We start from the raw sequence: 20,684 nt of genomic DNA on the forward strand, positions 1-20,684 counted from the left end.
GTAACTAAGTGGTTATGAAGTGGTACTTCACACAGTAACTAAGTGGTTATAAAGTGGTACTTCACACAGTAACTAAGTGGTTATGAAGTGGTACTTCACACAGTAACTAAGTGGTTATGAAGTGGTACTCCCTACTCTGTAACTAAGTGGTTATGAAGTGGTACTTCACACAGTAACTAAGTGGTTATGAAGTGTTACTCTACTCTGTAACTACGTGGTTATGAAGTGTTACTCTACTCTGTAACTAAGTGGTTATGAACTGGTACTTCACACAGTAACTAAGTGGTTATGAAGTGTTACTCTGTAACTTAGTGGTTATGAAGTGTTACTCTACTCTGTAACTTAGTGGTTATGAAGTGTTACTCTACTCTGTAACTAAGTGGTTATGAAGTGTTACTCTACTCTGTTACTAAGTGGTTATGAAGTGGTACTTCACACAGTAACTAAGTGGTTATGAAGTGTTACTCTACTCTGTAACTTAGTGGTTATGAAGTGTTACTCTACTCTGTAACTAAGTGGTTATGAAGTGGTACTCTACTCTGTAACTAAGTGGTTATGAAGTGGTACTTCACACAGTAACTAAGTGGTTATGAAGTGTTACTCTGTAACTAAGTGGTTATGAAGTGTTATTCTACTCTGTAACTTAGTGGTTATGAAGTGGTACTTCACACAGTAACTAAGTGGTTATGAAGTGTTACTCTACTCTGTAACTTAGTGGTTATGAAGTGTTACTCTACTCTGTTACTATGTGGTTATGAAGTGTTACTCTACTCTGTAACTAAGTGGTTATGAAGTGGTACTCTACTCTGTTACTATGTGGTTATGAAGTGGTACTTCACACAGTAACTAAGTGGTTATGAAGTGTTACTCTACCCTGTAACTTAGTGGTTATGAAGTGGTACTTCACACAGTAACTAAGTGGTTATGCAGTGTTACTCTACTCTGTAACTTAGTGGTTATGAAGTGGTACTGTACTCTGTTACTATGTGGTTATGAAGTGTTACTCTGTAACTAAGTGGTTATGAAGTGTTACTCTACTCTGTAACTAAGTGGTTATGAAGTGTTACTCTATTCTGTAACTAAGTGGTTATGAAGTGTTACTCTACTCTGTAACTAAGTGGTTATGAAGTGTTACTCTACTCTGTAACTAAGTGGTTATGAAGTGTTACTGTACTCTGTTACTATGTGGTTGTGAAGTGTTACTCTGTAACTAAGTGGTTATGAAGTGTTGCTCTACTCTGTAACTAAGTGGTTATGAAGTGTTACTCTACTCTAACTTAGTGGTTATGAAGTGTTACTCTACTCTGTAACTTAGTGGTTATGAAGTGTTACTCTGTAGCTATGTGGTTATGAAGTGTTACTATACTCTAACTAAGTGGTTATGAAGTGTTACTCTGTAACTAAGTGGTTATGAAGTGTTACTCTGTAACTAAGTGGTTATGAAGTGTTACTCTGTAACTTAGTGGTTATGAAGTGATGGTCAGTATATTTCTCTCACAGCGGATACAGCTCTGCCAACATCAAGCAAGAACAAAACTGACTACCAGGCCACCATTATTGGGTTCCAAGGCATTTACCTCTGGAAAGGTATTGTACATTTAATTCCTTATGCAGATGTATAAAACAATGTACTTCTGAATAAACATTACTGGGTTGTCTTGACTTATCTTTCTCACATGCTAAAATGATCCATCTTTCAGAGTCTGACATGACCACTCGTCCCAAGACCTCCCCAGCCTGTAGCAGTGTCCTCCCACAACAAGCCCCCGGAGTTGTTCTGTCGGGTTAGTTTAGCCTTCTTAATTCTCCTATTACTACGGACCAAAACCTAAACCAACTGTTTCTTACGCTGTACCTCATTCTGTCACGTCACATAGCTGCAGTGAAGGAGACGTTTGTGGCCCTGGACAGCAGTGCTGTTGTTGTGGACACTGAACAGGACATCCCCAGTCTGCAATACTGGATCTTCAAACATCAGTTCTCTGCACAGGAGGCTCAGCTGTGGTGTCTGAAACGTAGGATATATCAGCTTCATGTCTTGCCTTTTCCAAAAGCTATTCACCTTCAATCTCATACACTGAATATTTCAGTTGTTTCTCACTACTATCACATGGCCTTCATCTTTAGCACTCGTATAATGTGTGTTTTTTATTTTTTTTTTTTATTTCACGTTTATTTAACCAGGTAGGCTAGTTGAGAACAAGTTCTCATTTGCAACAGCGACCTGGCCAAGATAAAGCATAGCAATTCGACACATACAACAACACAGAGTTACACATGGAATAAACAAAACATACAGTAAATAATACAGTAGAACAAAAGAAAACAAAAAGTCTATATACAGTGAGTGCAAATGAGGTCAGTTAAGGCAATAAATAGGCCATGGTGGCGAAGTAATTACAATATAGCAATTAAACACTGGAATGGTAGATGTGCAGAAGATGAATGTGCAAGTAGAGATACTGGGGTGCAAAGGAGCAAGATAAATAAATAAATACAGTATGAGGATGAGGTAGGTAGATAGATGGGCTGTTTACAGATGGGCTATGTACAGCTGCAGTGATCTGTGAGCTGCTCTGACAGCTGGTGCTTAAAGCTAGTGAGGGAGATATGAGTCTCCAGCTTTAGAGATTTTTGCAGTTCGTTCCAGTCATTGGCAGCAGAGAACTGTAGGAAAGACGACCAAAGGAGGAATTGGCTTTGGGGGTGACCAGTGAGATATACCTGCTGGAGCGCGTGCTACAGGTGGGTGCTGCTATGGTGACCAGTGAGCTGAGATAAGGCAGGGCTTTACCTAGCAGAGACTTGTAGATAACCTGTAGCCAGTGGGTTTGGCGACGAGTATGAAGCGAGGGCCAACCAACGAGAGCGTACAAGTCGCAATGGTGGGTAGTGTATGGGGCTTTGGTGACAAAAAGGATGGCACTGTGATAGACTGCATCCAGTTTGTTGAGTAGAGTGTTGGAGGCTATTTTATAGATGACATCACCAAAGTCGAGGATCGGTAGGATGGTCAGTTTTACGAGGGTATGTTTGGCAGCATGAGTGAAGGATGCTTTGTTGCGATATAGGAAGCCGATTCTAGATTTAATTTTGGATTGGAGATGCTTAATGTGAGTCTGGAAGGAGAGTTTACAGTCTAACCAGACACCTAGGTTTTTGTAGTTGTCCACATATTCTAAGTCAGAACCGTCCAGAGTAGTGATGCTGGACGGGCGAGCAGGTGCGGGCAGTGATCGATTGAATAGCATGCATTTAGTTTTACTTGCGTTTAAGAGCAGTTGGAGGTCACGGAAGGAGAGTTGTATGGCATTGAAGCTCGTCTGGAGGTTAGTTAACACAGTGTCCAAAGAGGGGCCAGAAGTATACAGAATGGTGTCGTCTGTGTGGAGGTGGATCAGAGAATCACCTGCAGCAAGAGCAACATCATTGATGTATAGAGAGAAGAGAGTCGGCCCGAGAATTGAACCCTTTGGCACACCCATAGAGACTGCCAGAGGTCTGGACAACAGGCCCTCCGATTTGACACACTGAACTCTATCAGTGAAGTAGTTGGTAAACCAAGCGAGGCAATCATTTGAGAAACCAAGGCTGTCGAGTCTGCCAATAAGAATGTGGTGGTTGACAGAGTCGAAAGCCTTGGCCAGGTCGATGAATACGGCTGCACAGTTTTTTGAGTTAGTACTACAGGATGCAAATTTCTGTTTGAAAAAGCTAGCCTTAGCTTTCCTAACTGCCTGTGTATATTTGTTCCTAACTTCCCTGAAAAGTTGCATATCACGGGGGCTATTCCATGCTAATGCAGAACGCCACAGGATGTTTTTGTGCTGGTTAAAGGCAGACAGGTCTGGAGTGAACCAAGGACTATATCTATTCCTAGTTCTAAGTTTTTTGAGTGGGGCATGCTTATTTAACCTCTTGCATCTAGACGTTCCGCTAGCGGAACCCCGTTCCGCCAGCGGAACCCCTAGCCAACAGCTAATGGCATCGCATGGCGCGAAATACAAACCAACTAAAATACCACAATTACATTTTCTCAAACAATCAACTATTTTACACCATTTTAAAGATAAGACTCTCGTTAATCTAACCACATTGTCCGATTTCAAAAAGGCTTTACAGCGAAAGCAAAACATTAGATTATGTCAGGAGAGTACATAGCCACAAATAATCACACAGCCATTTTCAAAGCAAGCATATATGTCACAAAAACCCAAACCACAGCTAAATGCAGCACTAACATTTGATGATCTTCATCAGATGACACTCCTAGGACATTATGTTATACAATACATGCATGTTTTGTTCAATCAAGTTCATATTTATATCAAAAAACAGCTTTTTACATTGGCATGTGATGTTCAGAACTAGCATACCCACCGAAAACTTCCGGTGAATTTACTAAATTACTCATGATAAACGTTGACAAAATACATAACAATTATTTTAAGAATTATAGATACAGAACTCCTTTATGCAATCGCTATGTCCGATTTTAAAATAGCTTTTCGGCAAAAGCACATTTTGCAATATTCTGAGTACATAGCTCGGCCATCAAGGCTAGCTATTCAGACCCGCCAACGTCGGGGCAGCCTAAACTCAGAATTACTATTAGAAAAATTGGATTACCTTTGCTGTTCTTCGTCAGAATGCACTCCCAGGACTTCTACTTCAACAACAAATGTTGTTTTGGTTCCAAATAATCCATAGTTATATCCAAATACCTCCGTTTTGTTCTTGCGTTCAGGTCACTATCCGAAGGGTAACGCGCGAGCGCATTTCGTGACAAAAAAATTCAAAATATTCCATTACTGTACTTAGAAGCATGTCAAACGCTGTTTAAAATCAATTTTTATGCTATTTTTCTCGTCAAATAGCGATAATATTCCAACCGGGCAACGTTGTATTCATTCAAAGACTGAAAGAAAAAAATGGTGAGGTCTCATGAACGCGCATCTCCAGACTCACTGTCCCCAGGCAGGCCACTTACAAACTCTGCTCCTATACTTTTCCCAGAGACAGGAGACATGTCATTCCACTTTCTAAAGGCTTTAGAGAGCCAATGGAAGCCTTAGAAAGTGTCACGTAACAGCTCAGATGCTGTAATTTTGATAGAGATGCAACAGCAGGACTACAAATTGTCAGACAGGCCACTTCCTGCCTGGAATCTTCTCAGGTCTTTGCCTGCCATATGAGTTCTGTTATACTCACAGACACCATTCAAACAGTTTTAGAAATGTAAGAGTGTTTTCTCTCCAAATCTACAAATTATATGCATATTCTAGTTTCTGGGCAAGAGTAGTAACCAGATTAAATCAGGTACGTTTTTTATCCGGCCGTGAAAATACTGCCCCCTATCCCAAACAGGTTAAGATGGTGAGCAAGGCACTTTTAAAGAATAGCCAGGCATCATCTACTGACGGGATGAGGTCAATGTCATTCCAGGATACCCTGGCCAGGTCGATTAGAAAGGCCTACTAACAGAAGTGTTTTAGAGAGCATTTGACAGTGATGACCCCTCATCGTTTGGTCGCAGACCCATTACGGATGCAGGCAATGAGGCAGTGATCGCTGAGATCTTGATTGAAAACAGCAGAGGTGTATTTGGAGAGCGAGTTAGTTAAGATGACACCTATGAGGGTGCCCGTGTTTACAGATTTGGGGTTGTACCTGGTAGGTTCATTGATAATTTGTGCGAGATTGAGGGCATCAAGCTTAGATTGTAGGATGGCCGGGGTGTTAAGCATGTCCAAGTTTAGGTCACCTAGTAGCACGAGCTCTGAAGATAGATGGGGGGCAATCAATTCACATATGGCATCGAGGGCACAGCTGGGGGCAGAGGGTGGTATATAGCAAGCGGCAACAGTGAGAGACTTGTTTCTGGAAAGGTGCATTTTTAGAAGTAGAAGCTAGAATTGTTTGGGTACAGACTTGGATAGTAATACAGAACTCTGCAGGCTATCTTTACGGTAGATTGCAACACCGCCTCCTTTGGCAGTTCTATCTTGGTGGAAAATGTTATAGTTAGCGATGGAGATTTCAGGGTTTTTGGTGGTTTTCCTAAGCCAGGATTCAGACAGGGTTGGCAGAGTGTGCTAAAGCAGTGAGTAAAACAAACTTAGGGAGTTTCAGGTGTCCTCTGTGTGTTTCAGGTGTCCTCTGTGTGTTTCAGGTGTCCTCTGTGTGTTTCATGTGTTCTCTGTGTGTTTCAGGTGTCCTCTGTGTGTTTCAGGTGTCCTCTGTGTGTTTCATGTGTTCTCTGTGTGTTTCAGGTGTCCTCTGTGTGTTTCAGGTGTCCTCTGTGTGTTTCAGGTGTCCTCTGTGTGTTTCAGGTGTCCTCTGTGTGTTTCATGTGTTCTCTGTGTGTTTCAGGTGTCCTCTGTGTGTTTCAGGTGTCCTCTGTGTGTTTTAGGTGTCCTCTGTGTGTTTCAGGTGTCCTCTGTGTGTTTCATGTGTTCTCTGTGTGTTTTAGGTGTCCTCTGTGTGTTTCAGGTGTCCTCTGTGTGTTTCATGTGTTCTCTGTGTGTTTCAGGTGTCCTCTGTGTGTTTTAGGTGTCCTCTGTGTGTTTTAGGTGTCCTCTGTGTGTTTCAGGTGTCCTCTGTGTGTTTCATGTGTTCTCTGTGTGTTTCAGGTGTCCTCTGTGTGTGTCAGGTGTCCTCTGTGTGTTTCAGGTGTTCTCTGTGTGTTTCAGGTGTCCTCTGTGTGTTTCAGGTGTCCTCTGTGTGTTTCAGGTGTCCTCTGTGTGTTTCAGGTGTCCTCTGTGTGTTTCAGGTGTCCTCTGTGTGTTTCATGTGTTCTCTGTGTGTTTCAGGCTGTGAGGAGGAAGAGCTGTGCCACGTGGCTGATGTGAGAGATGAGAGCTCAGTGTACTTTACCTGCGCCCTGTACCCAGACACCCAGGTGTGTGGGGCCTACGACAAACCCCTGAGACAGGCCTGCAGCCCTGTGCTCCCCCAGCAACCCCACACCGCTCACACCAAGAAGGGTGAGTCTTTAACTCCAGCAACCCCACACCTCACACACCAAGAACGTTGAGTCCACAGAGTCCTATTAAAGTTCTATATATAATTGTATGGTAGAGGTATTTATACTTTACATATGGATTAAGGGAGGTTAGCCTGAAAGGAAATGAATGGTTAGTTTAAGAGCCTTCTATTTAAAACATTAAGACAAATTACTCACTGTCACTTTATTTACCCAGTTAGAAAAACAGCTACGGACTTAATATACTACACAAGTTATTATCAATCCAAACTATTATCAAGCATTTGAACATGAAGCCCAGCCATCACTAGTGTTGTCTTCCCATCCTTCTTCCCTGTACTTCATAATGACTGATGAAGTTGGGAATCCCAGCAGCCTCGCTGTTTGTGATTCTAGGCTTGTTTTGGTCCTGTTCCTAGCAACAGGTCAACACAGCTGTATGTCAGCAGTTAGGACGACTGCCGCTGCTTGGCTCTGGGTGGCTCCCAAAATGGCACCCTATTGCCTATATACTACATTACTTTTGACCAGATCCCTATGGGGCCTAGTCAAAAGTACCACACTGTAAAGGGAATAGGGTGCCATTTTGGGACTGGCTCTTAGAAGAGGGAACAGAGAGGATGTATTTAGATCGCCTATTTAGTGTGCGTCCCAAATGGCACATTATTCCCTATTTAGTGCACTACTTTTGACCTGGGTTCATTAAAAGTATTGCATTATGTAGGGAATAGGGTACCATTTGGGACACAGCCGTACACTTGAGCAGCTCTGCAGGTTGAGAAAGTAGACCTGTGAGTAATGTCGGTAGCGTGATCTTGCTCAAATGACAGCAGGCTGCCTTTTCCAAGGTTACACAAACCAGGGTGTCCATTTAGCTGCTGTTGAAAAGAACCACTCTTCTCTGTTGTGATACTATCTCTTGCTTTTATCTCTCAGCTTGTGTGAATTGGCAAGAGGTTTCAAAAAAAGAGACAGTTTTGAAGGTTTCCTGTCTGTGTTTATGTGCGTAGTACATACCACTGACAGAGCTCCACTGACTTGTTCAGAATTCTCTGTGTTTTAGTATGTTGTGCCGTGACTGAGTTAGTTGTCTGTGTCAGATTCTGTGATTCAAATGGCACCCTATTCCCTATGTAGTGCACTACGTTTGACCAGAGCCCTATGGCCATTTGTGGACACAGCCAATGGTCCTACTGGTGGTCACAGCTAACCTGAGTGTCACGTTAAGTTCAATACAGCTCTCTGAAGAGCATCTGCTTTTTCTCTCTCTCTCTCTCTCTCTCTCTCTCTCTCTCTCTCTCTCTCCCTCACTCTCCCCCTCACTCTCCCTCTCTCCCTTTCCCTCCCCCTCTCTCCCTTTCCCTCCCCCTCTCTCCCTTTCCCTCCCCCTCTCCCCCTTTCCCTCCCCCTTCTCCCTTTCCCTCCCCCTCTTTCCCTCCCCCTCTCTCCCTTTCCCTCCCCCTCTCTCCCTTTCCCTCCCCCTCTCTCCCTTTTCATCCCCTTCTCCCTTTCCCTCCCCCTCTCTCCCTTTCCCTCCCCCTCTCTCCCTTTCCCTCCCCTTCTCCCTTTCCCTCCCACTCTCTCCCTTTCCCTCCCCCTCTCTCCCTTTCCCTCCCCCTCTCTCCCTTTCCCTCCCCCTCTCTCCCTTTCCCTCCCCCTCTCTCCCTTTTCATCCCCTTCTCCCTTTCCCTCCCCCTCTCTCCCTTTCCCTCCCCCTCTCTCCCTTTTCATCCCCTTCTCCCTTTCCCTCCCCCTCTCCCCCTTTCCCTCCCCCTCTCTCCCTTTCCCTCCCCCTCTCTCCCTTTTCATCCCCTTCTCCCTTTCCCTCCCCCTTCTCTCCCTTTCCCTCCCCCTCTCTCCCTTTCCCTCCCCCTCTTTCCCTCCCCTTCTCCCTTTCCCTCCCCTTCTCCCTTTCCCTCCCCTTCTCCCTTTCCCTCCCCCTCTCTCCCTTTCCCTCCCCCTCTCCCCCTTTCCCTCCTCCTCCCCCCCGTTTCCCTCCCCCTCTCTCCCTTTCCCTCCCCCTCTCTCCCTTTTCATCCCCTTCTCCCTTTCCCTCCCCCTCTCTCCCTTTCCCTCCCCCTCTCTCCCTTTCCCTCCCCCTCTCTCCCTTTTCATCCCCTTCTCCCTTTCCCTCTCTCCCTTTCCCTCCCCCTCTCTCCCTTTCCCTCCCCCTCTCCCCCTTTCCCTCCCCCTCTCTCCCTTTCCCTCCCCCTCTCTCCCTTTCCCTCCCCCTCTCCCCCTTTCCCTCCCCCTCTCTCCCTTTCCCTCCCCCTCTCTCCCTTTCCCTCCCCCTCTTTCCCTCCCCTTCTCCCTTTCCCTCCCCCTCTCTCCCTTTCCCTCCCCCTCTCTCCCTTTCCCTCCCCCTCTCTCCCTTTCCCTCCCCCTCTCTCCCTTTCCCTCCCCCTCTTTCCCTCCCCTTCTCCCTTTCCCTCCCCTCTCTCCCTTTCCCTCCCCCTCTCCCCCTTTCCCTCCCCCTTCTCCCTTTCCCTCCCCCTCTCTCCCTTTCCCTCCCCCTCTCCCCCTTTCCCTCCCCCTTCTCCCTTTCCCTCCCCCTCTCTCCCTTTCCCTCCCCCTCTCTCCCTTTCCCTCCCCCTCTCTCCCTTTCCCTCCCCTCTCCCCCTTTCCCTCCCCTTCTCCCTTTCCCTCCCCCTCTCTCCCTTTCCCTCCCCCTCTCTCCCTTTCCCTCCCCCTCTTTCCCTCCTCTTCTCCCTTTCCCTCCCCCTCTCTCCCTTTCCCTCCCCCTCTCTCCCTTTCCCTCCCCCTCTTTCCCTCCTCTTCTCCCTTTCCCTCCCCCTCTTTCCCTCCTCTTCTCCCTTTCCCTCCCCCTCTCGCCCTTTCCCTCCCCCTCTCTCCCTTTCCCTCCCCCTCTTTCCCTCCTCCTCTCTCCCTTTCCCTCCCCCTCTCTCCCTTTCCCTCCCCCTCTCTCCCTTTCCCTCCCCCTCTCTCCCTTTCCCTCCCCCTTCTCCCTTTCCCTTTCCCTCTCCCTTTCCCTCCTCTCTCCCTTTCCCTCCCCCTCTCTCCCTTTCCCTCCCCCTCTCCTCCCTTTCCCTCCCCCTTTCCCTCCCCCTTTCCCTCCCCCTTTCCCTCCCCCTTCTCCCTTTCCATCCCCTTCTCCATTTCCCTCCCCCTCTCTCCCTTTCCCTCCCCTTCTCTCCCTTTCCCTCCTCTTCTCCCTTTCCCTCCTCTTCTCCCTTTCCCTCCCCTCTCTCCCTTTCCCTCCCCCTTCTCCCTTTCCATCCCCTTCTCCATTTCCCTCCCCTTCTCTCTCTGCTGTCAGACTATTCATTTGCCTGTAACCCAGAGCTCTTGTTATTAATATCCTGATCTTCACAGCAGCAGTGAAACAGAATGATCCTTGTTGTGGATTAATTCAAGCCATATGATTTTCAGCTGGGTGGCATGTCTTTCTAAATGGTGCTTTGTGTGCTTCTGTTGTATTGAAAACAGCTAGCTAGCTCAGTAGTACCTTTACCTTAATGAAACGTGTTTAATATGCTTGCTGAGGTGTACGGCAGGTGGAGGTTTCCTCATTAACATGACTCTGTGGAACCAGTGACTCATCATTATAAAGAACCCTTTGATATCTGCAGGGGAACATACCCACTGCAAACTCAGCACTGGAAGAGGACCATTATTACACACACACACACACACACACACACACACACACACACACACACACACACACACACACACACACACACACACACACACACTCCCTGCACGGCCCAAAACAATTGCTCCCTTGTAAACTCCAGCAGCAGATGTACCACTAGCTGATGGGCTAAAAGGCCAATCAAATATCTTGCCAAAGCCTACAGCTCCAAAGGCTTTCCAGGAACTGAGTGGAGATGAACATGCTTTGTTTGCAATGACTTAGAAAGTTCTTCTTCCAATTAATTCTCTACAGGTCTATCTGTATCATTATAGAGCTTCTCTACATGTCTATCTGTATCATTATAGAGCTTCTCTACAGGTCTATCTGTATCATTATAGAGCTTCTCTACAGGTCTGTCTGTATCATTATAGAGCTTCTCTACATGTCTATCTGTATCATTATAGAGCTTCTCTAGAGGTCTATCTGTATCATTATAGAGCTTCTCTACAGGTCTGTCTGTATCATTATAGAGCTTCTCTACATGTCTATCTGTATCATTATAGAGCTTCTCTACAGGTCTGTCTGTATCATTATAGAGCTTCTCTACATGTCTATCTGTATCATTATAGAGCTTCTCTACAGGTCTATCTGTATCATTATAGAGCTTCTCTACAGGTCTATCTGTATCATTATAGAGCTTCTCTACAGGTCTATCTGTATCATTATAGAGCTTCTCTACAGGTCTGTCTGTATCATTATACTGCTTCTCTACATGTCTATCTGTATCATTATAGAGCTTCTCTAGAGGTCTATCTGTATCATTATAGAGCTTCTCTACAGGTCTATCTGTATCATTATAGAGCTTCTCTACAGGTCTATCTGTATCATTATAGAGCTTCTCTACAGGTCTGTCTGTATCATTATAGAGCTTCTCTACATGTCTATCTGTATCATTATAGAGCTTCTCTAGAGGTCTATCTGTATCATTATAGAGCTTCTCTACAGGTCTATCTGTATCATTATAGAGCTTCTCTACAGGTCTATCTGTATCATCATAGAGCTTCTCTACAGGTCTGTTTGTATCATTATAGAGCTTCTCTACAGGTCTGTCTGTATCATTATAGAGCTTCTCTACAGGTCTATCTGTATCATCATATAGCTTCTCTACAGGTCTATCTGTATCATCATAGAGCTTCTCTACAGGTCTGTCTGTATCATTATAGAGCTTCTCTACATGTCTATCTGTATCATTATAGAGCTTCTCTACAGGTCTATCTGTATCATTATAGAGCTTCTCTACAGGTCTATCTGTATCATTATAGAGCTTCTCTACAGGTCTATCTGTATCATTATAGAGCTTCTCTACAGGTCTATCTGTATCATTATAGAGCTTCTCTACAGGTCTATCTGTATCATTATAGAGCTTCTCTACATGTCTATCTGTATCATTATAGAGCTTCTCTACAGGTCTGTCTGTATCATTATAGAGCTTCTCTACAGGTCTGTCTGTATCATTATAGAGCTTCTCTACAGGTCTATCTGTATCATCATATAGCTTCTCTACAGGTGTATCTGTATCATCATAGAGCTTCTCTACAGGTCTGTCTGTATCATTATAGAGCTTCTCTACATGTCTATCTGTATCATTATAGAGCTTCTCTACAGGTCTATCTGTATCATTATAGAGCTTCTCTACAGGTCTGTCTGTATCATTATAGAGCTTCTCTACAGGTCTATCTGTATCATTATAGAGCTTCTCTACAGGTCTATCTGTATCATTATAGAGCTTCTCTACAGGTCTATCTGTATCATTATAGAGCTTCTCTACAGGTCTATCTGTATCATTATAGAGCTTCTCTACAGGTCTATCTGTATCATTATAGAGCTTCTCTACAGGTCTATCTGTATCATCATAGAGCTTCTCTACAGGTCTATCTGTATCATTATAGAGCTTCTCTACAGGTCTGTCTGTATCATTATAGAGCTTCTCTACAGGTCTATCTGTATCATTATAGAGCTTCTCTACAGGTCTATCTGTATCATTATAGAGCTTCTCTACAGGTCTGTCTATCTGTATCATCATAGAGCTCTAACCACTCTGATAGTATAACATGATGTAACACTGCTGCTGTCCTTCCATAGCCCAGGAACTAACTCTACCCAGACTGACACAGTGGATTACATTCAACACTCTAGTCCAGTGTCCTTTTTTCCCCCTCAAAGACAATTATTTTTAAATGTTCAAGTCCAAACACAAGCAGTGAAGAGACTAACAGATGCTTGAGAGACTGGTGACTAGTTCCATGAATACAAATGTCTTCTTTTTCTAAGCCGATGTAGTTTTAATCAATATCTCTGTAATGAGATGAATCACCTCAAGCAGGAGTCTAGACTTACCCCATCACTAGAGCCACAGTGGGGAGGAAAGGAAAGGAAAGGGGGAGACCTAGTCAGTTGTACAACTAAATGCCTTCAGCTGAAATGTGTCTTTTACATTTAACCCAACCCCTCTGAATCAGAGAGGTGTGGAGGGCTGCCTTAATCAACATCCACGTCTTCGGGGAACACTGGGTTAACTGCCTTGCAGTTAGATGCAGACCAGATGGAAAATGAAATAAAATAATCCACTTGATTTTGAGGGAAATGATTTGCTACCTGTCACATGTAGTCTCTTATCTACAGTAGTGGAGACTTTATCTAGTCAAGATCACATAATATTATCACAAGTACCCCCAACTCATCCCGTTTAACAGCAACCTGTTGTCTGTTGTTATTCGAGACATGTTGTACGTACAGAAAATGCCCACCAGACCAAAATGCAGGGCCTTATGGTAATGGGGTCAGTAACATATTGTCCAAAACTGTGCTTCCCTCTGTATAAAACTCCTTTCCAAGCAGAGAGCTAGTTAAGTCTCTTCTTGATTTGCTCATTAAACCCTCATTTCCTCTCATTAAAGGGTTCTGGGCTGTTGACATCTGGAGTGTTCAGACAGGAACAGGGCTCTTTCTGGGACATCCTGTACTTCAAGGCCACAGCCAGATTCACTCAGACCCAGTAACCCTGGCCAGAGTACTGTACTGTAGCCCAGTCATAATGATTCATACTAGTTTGGTAAACATTGAGCTCAGTTAGACAGAGTCCATTCAGGCAAAGAGTACGGCATTGTTCTTTCTGTTGGTGGAAAGTGATGTTCTGCAGGATGAGATCACTGGTAGGTTCTTGGTCAGTATGTTGTAGTGATGTGCTGCAGGATGAGATCACTGGTAGGTTCTTGGTCAGTATGTTGTAGTGATGTTCTGCAGGATGAGATCACTGGTAGGTTCTTGGTCAGTATGTTGTAGTGATGTGCTGCAGGATGAGATCACTGGTAGGTTCTTGGTCAGTATGTTGTAGTGATGTGCTGCAGGATGAGATCACTGGTAGGTTCTTGGTCAGTATGTTGTAGTGATGTGCTGCAGGATGAGATCACTGGTAGGTTCTTGGTCAGTATGTTGTAGTGATGTGCTGCAGGATGAGATCACTGGTAGGTTCTTGGTCAGTATGTTGTAGTGATGTGCTGCAGGATGAGATCACTGGTAGGTTCTTGGTCAGTATGTTGTAGTGATGTGCTGCAGGATGAGATCACTGGTAGGTTCTTGGTCAGTATGTTGTAGTGATGTGCTGCAGGATGAGATCACTGGTAGGTTCTTGGTCAGTATGTTGTAGTGATGTGCTGCAGGATGAGATCACTGGTAGGTTCTTGGTCAGTATGTTGTAGTGATGTTCTGCAGGATGAGATCACTGGTAGGTTCTTGGTCAGTATGTTGTAGTGTTGTGCTGCAGGATGAGATCACTGGTAGGTTCTTGGTCAGTATGTTGTAGTGATGTGCTGCAGGATGAGATCACTGGTAGGTTCTTGGTCAGTATGTTGTAGTGATGTTCTGCAGGATGAGATCACTGGTAGGTTCTTGGTCAGTATGTTGTAGTGATGTGCTGCAGGATGAGATCACTGGTAGGTTCTTGGTCAGTATGTTGTAGTGATGTGCTGCAGGATGAGATCACTGGTAGGTTCTTGGTCAGTATGTTGTAGTGATGTGCTGCAGGATGAGATCACTGGTAGGTTCTTGGTCAGTATGTTGTAGTGATGTGCTGCAGGATGAGATCACTGGTAGGTTCTTGGTCAGTATGTTGTAGTGATGTGATGTTGTAGTGATGTGCTGCAGGATGAGATCACTGGTAGGTTCTTGGTCAGTATGTTGTAGTGATGTTCTGCAGGATGAGATCACTGGTAGGTTCTTGGTCAGTATGTTGTAGTGATGTGCTGCAGGATGAGATCACTGGTAGGTTCTTGGTCAGTATGTTGTAGTGATGTGCTGCAGGATGAGATCACTGGTAGGTTCTTGGTCAGTATGTTGTAGTGATGTGCTGCAGGATGAGATCACTGGTAGGTTCTTGGTCAGTATGTTGTAGTGATGTGCTGCAGGATGAGATCACTGGTAGGTTCTTGGTCAGTATGTTGTAGTGATGTGCTGCAGGATGAGATCACTGGTAGGTTCTTGGTCAGTATGTTGTAGTGATGTGCTGCAGGATGAGATCACTGGTAGGTTCTTGGTCAGTATGTTGTAGTGATGTGCTGCAGGATGAGATCACTGGTAGGTTCTTGGTCAGTATGTTGTAGTGATGTGCTGCAGGATGAGATCACTGGTAGGTTCTTGGTCAGTATGTTGTAGTGATGTGCTGCAGGATGAGATCACTGGTAGGTTCTTGGTCAGTATGTTGTAGTGATGTGCTGTAGTGCTTCTTTAACTTATCCCACTACCATATTATTTACCAGAATAATACATTAGCCTCTAAAATCTTATCAACTTATCTCCATTAAAATAGCTGAAGCAAGCACACACAGTTTTTCTGCAGAAACATGACCTTTTCTATTATTTCAGGAGCTAATTTGTGTTGTTCTGTCTGTTGTGTTTTAACAGTTGATCTGACTGGAAGTGTGGAGAGTTTTTACAGCCGTGTTCCCTTTAAGAAGATGGTGTCTTATTCCGTCCGTAGCCGTGTCAACCTGAGTGCCAAGCCTATCACTGAGGGGTGAGAGACCTTAGGGCAGTGTTACCTGGGTCCCACTGGTTCTGGGGGTAAGAGACCTTAGGGCAGTGTTACCTGGGTCCCACTGGTTCTGGGGGTGAGAGACCTTAGGGCAGTGTTACCTGGGTCCCACTGGTTCTGGGGGTAAGAGACCTTAGGGCAGTGTTACCTGGGTCCCACTGGTTCTGGGGGTGAGAGACCTTAGGGCAGTGTTACCTGGGTACCACTGGTTCTGGGGGTGAGAGACCTTAGGGCAGTGTTACCTGGGTACCACTGGTTCTGGGGGTGAGAGACCTTAGGGCAGTGTTACCTGGGTCCCACTGGTTCTGGGGGTGAGAGACCTTAGGGCAGTGTCACCTGGGTCCCACTGGTTCTGGGGGTGAGAGACCTTAGGGCAGTGTTACCTGGGTACCACTGGTTCTGGGGGTGAGAGACCTTAGGGCAGTGTTACCTGGGTCCCACTGGTTCTGGGGGTGAGAGACCTTAGGGCAGTGTTACCTGGGTCCCACTGGTTCTGGGGGTGAGAGACCTTAGGGCAGTGTTACCTGGGTCCCACTGGTTCTGGGGGTGAGAGACCTTAGGGCAGTGTTACCTGGGTCCCACTGGTTCTGGGGGGTGAGAGACCTTAGGGCAGTGTTACCTGGGTCCCACTGGTTCTGGGGGTGAGAGACCTTAGGGCAGTGTTACCTGGGTACCACTGGTTCTGGGGGTGAGAGACCTTAGGGCAGTGTTACCTGGGTCCCACTGGTTCTGGGGGTGAGAGACCTTAGGGCAGTGTTACCTGGGTACCACTGGTTCTGGGGGTGAGAGACCTTAGGGCAGTGTTACCTGGGTCCCACTGGTTCTGGGGGTGAGAGACCTTAGGGCAGTGTTACCTGGGTCCCACTGGTTCTGGGGGGTGAGAGACCTTAGGGCAGTGTTACCTGGGTCCCACTGGTTCTGGGGGTGAGAGACCTTAGGGCAGTGTTACCTGGGTCCCACTGGTTCTGGGGGTGAGAGACCTTAGGGCAGTGTTACCTGGGTCCCACTGGTTCTGGGGGTGAGAGACCTTAGGGCAGTGTTACCTGGGTCCCACTGGTTCTGGGGGTGAGAGACCTTAGGGCAGTGTTACCTGGGTCCCACTGGTTCTGGGGGTGAGAGACCTTAGGGCAGTGTTACCTGGGTCCCACTGGTTCTGGGGGTGAGAGACCTTAGGGCAGTGTTACCTGGGTCCCACTGGTTCTGGGGGTGAGAGACCTTAGGGCAGTGTTACCTGGGTCCCACTGGTTCTGGGGGTGAGAGACCTTAGGGCAGTGTTACCTGGGTCCCACTGGTTCTGGGGGTGAGAGACCTTAGGGCAGTGTTACCTGGGTCCCACTGGTTCTGGGGGTGAGAGACCTTAGGGCAGTGTTACCTGGGTCCCACTGGTTCTGGGGGTGAGAGACCTTAGGGCAGTGTTACCTGGGTCCCACTGGTTCTGGGGGTGAGAGACCTTAGGGCAGTGTTACCTGGGTCCCACTGGTTCTGGGGGTGAGAGACCTTAGGGCAGTGTTACCTGGGTACCACTGGTTCTGGGGGTGAGAGACCTTAGGGCAGTGTTACCTGGGTCCCACTGGTTCTGGGGGTGAGAGACCTTAGGGCAGTGTTACCTGGGTACCACTGGTTCTGGGGGTGAGAGACCTTAGGGCAGTGTTACCTGGGTCCCACTGGTTCTGGGGGTGAGAGACCTTAGGGCAGTGTTACCTGGGTCCCACTGGTTCTGGGGGTGAGAGACCTTAGGGCAGTGTTACCTGGGTCCCACTGGTTCTGGGGGTGAGAGACCTTAGGGCAGTGTTACCTGGGTCCCACTGGTTCTGGGGGTGAGAGACCTTAGGGCAGTGTTACCTGGGTACCACTGGTTCTGGGGGTGAGAGACCTTAGGGCAGTGTTACCTGGGTCCCACTGGTTCTGGGGGTGAGAGACCTTAGGGCAGTGTTACCTGGGTCCCACTGGTTCTGGGGGTGAGAGACCTTAGGGCAGTGTTACCTGGGTCCCACTGGTTCTGGGGGTGAGAGACCTTAGGGCAGTGTTACCTGGGTCCCACTGGTTCTGGGGGTGAGAGACCTTAGGGCAGTGTTACCTGGGTCCCACTGGTTCTGGGGGTGAGAGACCTTAGGGCAGTGTTACCTGGGTCCCACTGGTTCTGGGGGTGAGAGACCTTAGGGCAGTGTTACCTGGGTCCCACTGGTTCTGGGGGTGAGAGACCTTAGGGCAGTGTTACCTGGGTCCCACTGGTTCTGTTCTCACTATCACCCACAGTAAAACTTATTTCACTACTTCAAGCAATCACAAAAATCTTCTTTAGGAAAACCATTTTTTTACGGCATGAGTAGTAAGATAATGACAGTCTTTAACAATTCCTGTTTTGTTTCCCCAAAGAAAAGTGTGTGCCTGCTTTGTGTTTGTACCAGGTTCCGTGAGTGTGAACGGAGATGTGATGAAGATCCATGTTGCCGTGGAATCGGATACGTCAGGGACACACAGTCACCTGGTCAGTTTTTACTTCAGTCAAGATACTTATTGACATGTTTTTACAGTGCTGACAAGTGCTCCGAAATTCAAAGTTCAAGAGGCAAGAGAGAAGAGGGAAACAATCACAATATTACTCCAAAGTCCAAAGGAGACACAAATATTTCCTCTAAAGGTGTGTGTGTGTGCGTGTGCGTGTGTGTGGGTGCGTGCGTGCGTGCGTGCGTGTGTGTGTGTGTGTGTGTGCGTGGGTGTGCGTGGGTGTGTGCGTGGGTGTGCGTGGGTGTGCGTGTGTGCGGGTGCGTGCGTGCGTGCGTGGGTGCATGCGTGTGTGTGTGCTGTCTCCATCCAGGATCAGACGTTCTCTGCCTGACTCTGAACAGCTTTGGTATCCAGACATGTGGTGAAGGTGAGAGGACAACCTGGAGAGTCCAGGACTGCACCCCCTCCAAAGTAGAAACCGGCGTGTATCCGCTTGGCTGGTACGAGAAACCAGGTGTGTGTATAAATCTGAGGATAAGTAGGTACAGGGGGACTCCCAAATGGCACCCTATTCCCTATGGGCTCCTGGTCAAAACTAGTGCACTACATAGGGAATAGGGTGCCATTTGAAACTCCACAACATTTAGGGTAGCTTACTCAGTGAGGAGGCATGAAACACATCTTGAAGAACATCTGGCCAACATCTTGAGTTGTCTCTTACCTTTTAGGTTTGATGTCTTAATGTTACTTTCTCTTCTGGAAATAGTGACATCAGCATTGCCCTGGTTACAGTCTGTGCGTCCCAAATGGAGCCTTCTCTTTATATATACATTTGACGAGAGCCCATTGGGGGAATAGTGTGCTATTTGGGACATAGACAATGAGACGCTGTACACTGGTTTAAACAGATACATGTGTTATTATGCTTCAGCTGTTGATCTCATTTTGTGGGTTATATTTTGTCACCTGGTAAGGATTGCAGAGACTACAAATTGTTCTTACTTTTTTTGGAGAAATTCTCAGACTTGCTGGTAATTTTCTATTCTTAAGAGTCCCTTTATAGCTCACACATTTGTTTCTGTTTCAAGTGGCACCCTATCTATGTCGTGCAGTAGGGTGCTATTTGGGGCTCAGCGGTAATACATGTTTCCTCCAGTTGGTGTTGCAGAGCCACGTGATCTAGCAGACACATTTATTAGCCACGTTGTTTTCTGATCATTAAGGAATTGATTACGTAATGAGTCAAACGTTTCCATTGTTCCCCACAGTGAACCAGTGGACTAAATCACCACGATTGTGCCCCAGTTTCGAACTACGTGTTCCTTCAAAGAATGGTAAGAATGCAGTTCATATTTCACCTCAGGAGTTAAAATGTACAATACATCACACTGTTAGTTTGATACGTCAGCTACAATAAACAGACAGCTGTGTGTTTATTCCTGCTGTCATCCTTCTGTAAATGGTTGAATAGAAACACGTCGGCCTTTCTGTCTTTGGATGAGGCCCACATGGCCCCCTGTTCCTTCTGTATATGTTTTATTTATTGAACCTTTATTTAACTAGGCAAGTCAGTTAACCTCTCTAGGGTCGGCGGGACGAAATCGTCCCACCTACTCAACAGCCAGTTGAATCCCGTGGCGCGTTATTCAAATACCTTAGAAATGCTATTACTTCAATTTCTCAAACATATGACTATTTTACACCATTTTAAAGACAAGACTCTCGTTAATCTAACCACACTGTCCGATTTCAAAAAGGCTTTACAACGAAAGCAAAACATTAGATTATGTCAGCAGAGTACCCAGCCAGAAATAATCAGACACCCATTTTTCAAGCTAGCATATAATGTCACAAAAACCAAAACCACAGCTAAATGCAGCACTAACCTTTGATGATCTTCATCAGATGACAACCGTAGGACATTATGTTATACAATACATGCATGTTTTGTTCAATCAAGTTCATATTTATATCAAAAACCAGCTTTTTACATTAGCATGTGACGTTCAGAACTAGCATACCCTCCGCAAACTTCCGGTGAATTTACTAAATTACTCACGATAAACGTTCACAAAAAACATAACAATTATTTTAAGAATTATAGATACAGAACTCCTCTATGCACTCGCTATGTCCGATTTTAAAATAGCTTTTCGGTGAAAGCACATTTTGCAATATTCTCAGTAGATAGCCCGGCATCACAGGGCTAGCTATTTAGACGCCCACCAAGTTTAGCCCTGACCAAAGTCAGATTTACTATAAGAAAAATGTTATTACCTTTGCTGTCTTCGTCAGAATGCACTCCCAGGACTTCTACTTCAATAACAAATGTTGGTTTGGTTCAAAATAATCCATAGTTATGTTCAAATATCCTCTGTTTTGTTCGTGCGTTCAAGACACTATCCGAATGGTAAAGAAGGGTGACGAGCACGACGCATTTCGTGACAAAAAATGTCTAAATATTCCATTACCGTACTTCGAAGCATGTCAACCGCTGTTTAAAATCAATTTTTATGCAATTTTTCTCGTAAAAAAGCGATAATATTCCGACCGGGAATCTGTGT

General features: G+C 45.9%; 1 protein-coding gene across 1 annotated transcript in view; it reads left to right on the plus strand.

Annotated features, from left to right (window-relative positions):
* LOC106573164 (thyroglobulin-like) overlaps positions 1-20,684 on the plus strand; it is an 85,566-nt gene that overhangs the window by 29,470 nt on the left and 35,412 nt on the right. The window contains exons 30-37 of the mRNA XM_082959374.1: positions 1,501-1,587; positions 1,701-1,784; positions 1,878-2,015; positions 6,813-6,986; positions 15,543-15,654; positions 18,081-18,160; positions 18,491-18,634; positions 19,389-19,454. Of these exons, the coding sequence (XP_082815500.1) occupies positions 1,501-1,587; positions 1,701-1,784; positions 1,878-2,015; positions 6,813-6,986; positions 15,543-15,654; positions 18,081-18,160; positions 18,491-18,634; positions 19,389-19,454 (885 nt within the window). The remainder of the gene's footprint in view (positions 1-1,500; positions 1,588-1,700; positions 1,785-1,877; positions 2,016-6,812; positions 6,987-15,542; positions 15,655-18,080; positions 18,161-18,490; positions 18,635-19,388; positions 19,455-20,684) is intronic.

Source organism: Salmo salar, chromosome 02, assembly GCF_965601325.2.
Source record: "Salmo salar chromosome 02, fSalSal1, whole genome shotgun sequence".
NCBI classification, from domain to species: domain Eukaryota; kingdom Metazoa; phylum Chordata; class Actinopteri; order Salmoniformes; family Salmonidae; genus Salmo; species Salmo salar.